Below are 8859 nucleotides of genomic sequence, written 5' to 3'. Positions count from 1 at the left end.
CATGAATGGATCCTGACAGCATTATGCCAAGTGAAATTAGTCAAACAGAGAAAGACAAATTATGTTTTTTAAAAAAGCAAACAAAAAAATTATACTCATATAAAGAGAACAGACTGATGGTTGCCAGTGGCACAGGCTGGAGGGTGAGTAAAATGGACGAGATGATCAAAAGGTATAAACCCTAAGTTATAAATAAATCACAGGGATATAACATTCAGCATAGCTAATAATACCGTATTGCATATTTGAAAGTTACTAAGAGTCGATATTACAAGGGAAAAAATTTTGTAGCTAAGTATGGTGATGGACGTTAATTGAACTTATTGTGGTAATCATTTTATAACATACACAAATATTGAATCATTACGTTACATACCTGAAACTAATATGTTATATGTCAATGACATCTCAATTTAGGGGAAAAAGGAAAGAAAGAAAAACTCAGGCCCAGAGATAATAAGTATTAAGCGACAGAGAATCACCCAGATTCTGAATCTGATAAAACCAGAAACAAATCCAAGCCTTCATTCAAGTTAATGTTGTATTACATCATGCCAGCTCCTGTGTTTCTGTTTCTAGTTTCTTTGGACTGAATATTTTTTGCTGTGTTTATAAACATCGTGATGCTGGGAAAGACTGAAGGCAAAACAAGAAGCGGGTGGCAGAGGATGAAACGGTTAGACAGCATCACTGACTCAATGGACGTGAGTTTGAGCAAACTCCGGGAGACAGTGAAGAACAGGGGAGCCTGGCGTGCTACAGTCCATGGATCGCAGAGTCGGACACAACTGAGCAACTGAACAGCGGCAAAACAAATGAGAAGAAAAACGACAAGTCAGGTACAAGGTTTCAAGTTTTCCATGTGAATAAGTCTCAAACATTTTAAAAGTTTTGTTTACCAACACAATACTTGAAGAGTTTGATAACATCCATGCTTATGACTGTGCAGGGGAAAGGAAAAGGAAAGCCGTCACGGTCAAACGCTCCCTTCGAGCGTGCTATGCGCAGAGCAGCCGCTGGGGGGCGGCAGACACTAGACTCCGGCCTTACCTGCGCGGGTGCTTCCCGTTCTTGCCGAAACTCGTCCGCCTGCGGCTGCTGCCAAGGAGCTAGACTGTAAGAGTCCTCTGTGGCTCTACCTTCCAAGGGGTTTGTCCGCAGCTGCTCCGTCAGCCACATCTGCGTCCTCACAGAAGGCTGGATGGGAACGCCGCCTACCGCTTGCTGACCAAGCATTAAATATTTCGGCGATTCAAAAGCCTCTGAGCTTGTCATAATAGGCTTGCTTTCAGGTAAGGCACTGTACGTCATGTCTAAGGCCTGTCTCCTAAGAGTGGAGGAAGAAGCTCTAAAGTCCTCTTTGCTACAGCTCTCAAATTTATATTTGCTGTCCAGAGTTGACGGTCGTTTTTTGTTTATCTCCTTATCCTCTAGCTCAAGCATCTCCATGCTGTCGTGTAAACAGCTAGGCCCAGTGGTCCTCAGCTGTGCTGTTAATGCCTTGTCTCTCCCTGTCCTTTCCAAACCTCTCCTCGATGCTTCTGTGCGCACCACGCCACCCTGGCTACAGTTCTCTGGGACGGTGAGTTTGGATAAAGATGACCATTTCCGGAGGGGCCGGAAGTCCTTCATGTCCAGTGAAGAGTCCTGCTCCCCCCTACTATGATTTCCCAATGCTTGCATGAGGCTTATACTCCATTTTGAGCCATCTGATGTCAGTGATTCCCTATGTTTGGAAACTGAAGCACTGGAGTTAGACGGCATGACATGGGCAGTAGGAAGAGTAACCAATGACCGACTAGGCTTAAAAGATAATGTGCCACTTGAAGTTGAATGATCTGGAAAGAAAAGAGAATGCCAAATTAGTTGTAATTAACAGGGAGAAAAAAAAAAAAAGAGGCAAAATGTAAAATGCCAAAGCAAAAATCTGAATATGGTTTCCCAGCACAAGTTTTTCAGAAGCACTTCATCAACATGAGAGACTTACTACTTATCACTGTTACTATTATTATTAGTCATCTGAAACAAATCAAACCTACTTCCATACATTTTCTAAAAATGGATACATAACAAAATATATGCTCATTTGCAATCTACTTACAGATAAAAATGACTGGAAAACAGGTATATATTCATGCTATTTAACCAAAGTACTATGCCTTAAAAGAAAAAACCATCTCCCCATTGAAAGGTTTTATTTATGATAAATCATTGAAGCCTCAGACACAACTTCTAGCTTTACTTAAAAAATGGTATCTCTTAGTGTCTTTCCTCAACTGTGCAAATCTAGGCCCAATCTGAACACTGTAGTACCTCTCCACACTCGAAATTAAATCAGAAGTATGGGTAAAGGTGCTCCTGCAGTAATGGAAAACAATCAAAGGGTTCTAAGCAATGTATTTGCAGATAGAGAGTAGTTTCTACATTCTCAGTCTCCCTTAATAGCATCCTCAATGATCTATTTTCCCAAGCTAGAACACCTGGAGTCTACTTTGATTCCCATCTTTCTCTGCACATTTACTAAATTCCCAGGTTGTAAATTTTTACTTCCAAAATGACTGCACAGTTATTGCCATAGATCAGACCTTCACATAATACTATCCCCAAATAGGAACTGCTGTAGTAGGCAATATGGAAGCCCAAAGGGTAAATAAGGGCCTCTACACTCAATGAACTTACTATCAAATGCCAAACCGCCATCAAATATGCCTAAGTAAAATCAAAGATTATCATTTTATCACATGATATACAGAAAGGTGATAGCAATTTGAAGTGTAGGGGTGGGTGGTGAAATGTAACTTTTACAGTTTGTTCTCTATGTCTTTCCATACTGTTTGACTCAGTGTATATTTAAATATTACTTGTGAGTTTTGATATTGTTTTAAATAAATAAAGTAACAGGAAAAGAAATGCTGAGGAAATCATAAGAAGATTCAGATGAGAAAGAGCCAGGCAAACTATTTTAAAAATATAATTCCAAGAGGTCTCTGCACAGAATTTATTCACCTGGAGATGGAAGGGGGAAAATATTACAGATGAAAGAATATGAGAAAAAGTATCACAAAATATCACTGTAATTTACCATATTATAGGTTCCCACCAGCTTCTACAGAACCCTTTGATACTCAAGAAAAATTCCCATATTATAAAGCCAACCTCCCAAAATAAATTTTAGACCTTAAATTCACAACATACCCTGCAACTGTGATACAGACATTTAGAAGCACCTGCACAGACTTCAGTTTGGAAGTGAGTCACATGAGAAAATGGGCTCTGCATGGAGCTACCATTTCTGGCAACAGCAGACATATTAGCCTCCAATGACAACAGCAGAGGTGGCCAGATCAAGTGCTGGCAGAAAGGGGGCAGCAGCTGGGCAGCATCGGTCGGTTCGTCCAGTGGGGCAGGAGAATGTCTGTTCCCAGAGGCGGCTGAGGCGTATTACCTGGAAGCTTAACCCTAAGCCTGGTTCTCCAACGCTCCTCAGAAATTTTGAGTTAACGAAACATCCTTAAATAAATCCCTCCTGTTCTCAATCATTCAGTCAGCTTCTTCTGCTGATTAAGAACAGTAACTGATCCAAGTATGAAGCCAGGAAAATTTCAATTTTTTAATTGAATCAAGTTTTAATTTAATCAAGTTTTTTAAAAACATTTCAATAAAATGTTTTTAAAAAGAATATTTCTTTTTTTAAAAAAGATGCTAAACTCACTAAACAGTAAAAGTGCATTCCCTATTATACACATAAAACTATTAATGACTGCTAATATCCTATGAAGATAGAACATAAAACTGTTACAGCCTTTGGAAGAAGAGGGGTAATATATATACATCAATATTTAAAATATGCAAACATACAGGTGAATATATAAATACACACATATCCACGGGCAGATAAATGATCTGGAGGAATATGTGGTAGTGGTTTAGTCGCTCAGTCGTGTCCGACTCTTGCAACCCCATGGACTGTAGCCCACCAGGCCCCTCTGTCCATGGGATTTCCCAGGCAAGAATACTGGAGTGGGTTACCATTTTCTTCTCCAAGGGATCTTTGACCCAGAAATTGAAGCCAGGTCTTCTGCACTGCAGGCAGATTCTTTACTGACTGAGCTACAAGGGAAGCTATGTATATAAGTACATGCATATTCATGGACACATAAATGATCTGGAGGAATATACTCAAAACTTAATAAACACAGGTAGAAAGGAGAGAAAAGGAGAAGGATGCTTTCACATTCTACTTTACACAATGTCTTATTTTAATTTCTTTTCCAAAGAGCATAAATTTACCATTTGGCCAAACTTCTGCAAAGATGTTTTATTGTGTCACCTCAAAGAGTCTGAAATATCAAAGAACATCGCTTCTCAAGTATGAATTATATATGAGGTGACTGTCTCACGTTCCATGCCACAGCTGAAACTTCTGAGACCAGCTGAAACTTGACCAGTCCTGGATGCTACTTCTATATGAAAATGTGCTAACTTCCTGTCTACCTTTGCCAGTTCGATATTTCCAAACTGCATAGAAAATCAACAATTGGTGATAAAAAACAATTCTACGCCACACTAGTATTTACTCCTACAAATCTAAAAGCTACTATAATATATCCTGTTCATAGAACATTCAGTTCAGTTCAGTTCAGTCGCTCAGTCGTGTCCGACTCTTTGAGACCCCATGAATCGTAGCACGGCAGGCCTCCCTGTCCATCACCAACTCCCAGAGTTTACTCAAACTCATGTCCATTGAGTCGGTGATGATGCCACTATTGAACATTACATTAAGGATAGAATTTACTCCAAAACTCACTTACATCTAAAGTTCTCAAATTTCAGCACAAAACACAGTTACCTGGTATCTGAGAGATTCTCACTCAGAGTAGAGAAGGTCCAGGAAACATCACTTTTTAATAAGTGATTCTGCTATTCTATTCAGTACAATGTCATTCCACCTGTGACTGATTTCAGTTCTGAAATCTTCAATTACAAGATTAAATATCTCAAGTCCGACCATCAGCAGTATCTGAGGTTAATTGTAAAAACTGATTTACTGTGACATTCAGAATTTATTCTGTGAAAACTCAGAATTAAAGTTTACTCCATCCACACATATATGCACATACATACACATGCACACACAACATAAATTAATGAACAAAGAATTAAACATTTGACAGTATAGATACCTGAAAGAAACAACCATTCTTCGAGGTAAATCGAAAAATAACTTATTTTGCCTAATGAAACACAATCAATTAGAGGTAAGTGCAATGCATTTCCTAATGTGCTTTATTATACTACCTAATTGTAGCCACAAATCTCAAAGGCAAGTTATTATGATGGCATCCAGCAGTCTAAGTTAGAACGGTGAAATCTGAAACCAGCAGAAGGTAGTCCTTTTAAAAGCCAGAGGACAGGGTTTATAGTATTCACAGAGAACACAGAAAAGCTAATGATTGCAGACAGATTTCAGCTTATAGGGGAAAAATAGAAGAGGACCTGCTGTAACCTGATAATGCAAGTGAATTATATTTAAGACAACAAAAGTTCTGAATTCTGAACAAAATCATTGTCTTGTTCTTCTTGTCTGGCAATTCATGCCAGATTGATTCTATCTTCTCTTACATGTAGGGACAGTCTCTCTGTTCTTTCTTATAGTAAACAGGAATTAAATTTTTTAAAAAACCACACCTTCCAGATCTATAGTATAATAAGAAATCATAAATGGTTACAATTAAAAAAATAATCAGGAAACTGTATAAACATATCAAAATATTCTGATTTTAAAAATAACAGCTTATATTTTCATTAAATATAAAACATAGTATTTTACATTTTAAAGAAAAATATTAAGCCTAACCCAAAGGCAATAATTAAGTTTTATAGAACACCATGACTTTTTCCCGTTCTTGCTAATGCCGTGATGATGTATCATGAGGAAAAAAAAAAAAATTTAAGCCACATTTAACTCTCCCCACTTTTTTAAACAAATGAACATTTTTCTAAGTATTCCTTATATTTTTATGTAAATATTTTAAAAACATTCTTAACTATACTCTGGTAGGTAAAGAGCTATATAAAGAAACTCAATAATATTCAACCAAACAATCTTCTAGCAGTGTATAATGTACAAGGAACTGTGCTAGGCAGAAAAGACTATGCAAATCTATCATTCACAATAAAATATGAAAATAGCCCTCCTCGGGGTTTACAATTTCGCCATTACACATACACAGCTGCAGGACAGGACTAAAGCTTATCATAAGGAAACTACAAAACACCAGACAGCATGAAGTGTGCTGGAGAGAAAAGGCAGATTATTCATACAGGAAGTCTCAGAATGATAGCCAACTTCTCTATAGCAATAATGGAATCCAGAGCACAGTGAAATATCTCCAAAAAGTTAAGAGTAAATAATTGGCACCCAAGAACTGTTTGGAGCACTAAGCTAGCTTCCAAGATTGCAGACAAAATATATAATCCTGCAAAAGAAAAACCGAGCTTTTCACCAAGAGACTCACTGAAAGGACTTGTACTAACATTCCTTACGGTTCTTTCACTAAAAAAGAAAAACAAGTCCTGAGGTGTAGAAACAAATAAGATTTAAAAAAAAAAGTGTAGTTAAATCTAAGAATGCCAATGATTACAAAACAATATCTAACTTGTGGGTTAAAAAAAAAAAGAGGGTGAAGAAAACCAAAATGTCAGCTATGATGAATAAAACAAGGATGGAATAGCATTCTAACATCATAGTCAAGTTAGAGATGCATGTTATAATTTCTAAACAACTAGAAGAACAGGGAGAGCTCAAAACTGTACAGCCACAAGCAAAAGAATATAAAGCTGGATTCCTCTCTTATACTTTCAACAAGTATGAGCTCAAAATGAACCACAGGCCTAAATGTAACAGCTAAAATTGTATAACTCTTAGAAGAAACCATAGGTGTAAATCTTCATGACCTTTAAGTCATGCAGTAATCTGTCAGATACAACACCAAAAGCCCAAGCAACAAAAGAAAATAAAGATAAATTGGACCTGAATAAAATTTTTAAAAATTTTGCTACAAATGATACCATCAGGAAAGTGAAAGGACAGCCCATAAAATGGGAGAAAATCTTTGCAATTATACATCTGATAGGGACTTCAGATTAAATAAGAAACACAATTAGATTACATAATAAATATACAAATAACCCAATGTAAAAATGGATGTGAAATTTGAAAAGTCATTTCTCCAAAGATAAACAGATGGTCTTATTAAAGTACACAAAAAGATGCTCAACATTTTTAGGGAAATGCAATTCAAAACCACAGTGAGACACCATTTCACACCCATTAGGATGGCTATCATCCAAATGACAGATAATAAGTTTTGGCAAGGATGTGGAGAAATTGGAACTCTCATACAAAGCTGATGGGAGTGTAAAATGGCACTGCTGTTTAAGAAACAGCTTGGCAGTTCCTCAAAAGGTCAAAAATAAGAGTTGCCATATGATCCAACAATTCCACCCCTAGGTATACACTAAAGAGAAATGAAAACATATTCACAGAGGTATTATTAGTAGTCAAAAAGTCAAAATAACTCAACGTCCATCAATTGATAAATGGATAAATAAAAAGTGGCACAATGGAATATTATTTAGTAACAAAAAAGAAAAGAAGTATTGATTGATACATGCTACAACATGAATGAATCTAGAAGACATTACACTAAGTGAAAATCAGTAACAAAGGACAACATATTAGATTATTCTATCTATATGAAATGTTCAGAACAAAGAAATTTATACAGATAAGTGGCTGCTTAAGAGGATGGGAGGAAAGAGAGTGAGAGATTACAGATTTCTTAAGGGAGGGGGAGTTAAAAAATGTTCTAAAATTAGATTGTATAACAGTTGAACAATTCTGAGAATATATTAAGAATCATTAAACTGTATACTTTAAATGGGTAAGTTATATAGTATATGAATTATAGCTCAGTAAAGATTTTTTAAAAGATATGTGTGTATAACTTCTGATACAGTAGAAGGAAAATGTCATGAAAGAAAAAGTGAATCAAAAGAAGGCAAGAAAAAAAAACTTGAGAAAAGCAGAATAGAAAGTATACAATATGATTTAAAATACATCAAAATTTAACAATCACAGTAAGTAAAAATCCACTCAAAGAACTGTCCACATCATTTTTTTCCATTTATTTTTCTTTTTTTTTTATTATTATTATTTTTTTTGTTCCAGTGGGTTTTGTCATACATTGATATGAATCAGCCATGGATTTACATGTATTCCCAATCCCGATCCCCCCTCCCACCTCCCTCTCCACCCGATTCCTCTGGGTCTTCCCAGTGCACCAGGCCGGAGCACTTGTCTCATGCATCCCACCTGGGCTGGTGATCTGTTTCACCATAGATAGTATACATGCTGTTCTTTTGAAATATCCCACCCTCACATTCTCCCACAAAGTTCAAAAGTCTGTTCTGTATTTCTGTGTCTCTTTTTCTGTTTTGCATATAGGGTTATCGTTATCACCTTTCTAAATTCCATATATATGTGTTAGTATGCTGTAATGTTCTTTATCTTTCTGGCTTACTTCACTCTGTATAATGGGCTCCAGCTTCATCCATCTCATTAGGACTGGTTCAAATGAATTCTTTTTAATGGCTGAGTAATATTCCATGGTGTATATGTAGAGGCTAATTACTTTACAAGAACTGTCCACATAATTTTTAAATCCAGCTAAATGTTTACAAAAGATATACCTAAAATATTAAGTCCTATTTTGGCACTATGGTATCTGCATAGAAACTGAGAATGATTACATTAAAGAATCATACAGAAATAACCATTAAGAACATATGAGAACT

At 36.4% G+C, this 8859-nt stretch overlaps 1 protein-coding gene across 2 annotated transcripts in view; it reads right to left on the bottom strand.

The window, feature by feature from the left end:
* CEP85L (centrosomal protein 85 like) overlaps positions 1-8859 on the bottom strand; it is a 143645-nt gene that overhangs the window by 82220 nt on the left and 52566 nt on the right. For both annotated transcript variants that reach the window (XM_043439699.1, XM_043439698.1), the window contains exon 3: positions 1051-1838. In XM_043439699.1, the coding sequence (XP_043295634.1) occupies positions 1051-1764 (714 nt within the window). In that variant the 5' untranslated portion in view covers positions 1765-1838. The remainder of the gene's footprint in view (positions 1-1050; positions 1839-8859) is intronic.

The sequence above is a fragment of the Cervus canadensis genome, chromosome 20 (assembly GCF_019320065.1).
Source record: "Cervus canadensis isolate Bull #8, Minnesota chromosome 20, ASM1932006v1, whole genome shotgun sequence".
Taxonomy (NCBI): domain Eukaryota; kingdom Metazoa; phylum Chordata; class Mammalia; order Artiodactyla; family Cervidae; genus Cervus; species Cervus canadensis.
This window is presented reverse-complemented; position numbering and strand designations above follow the sequence as displayed.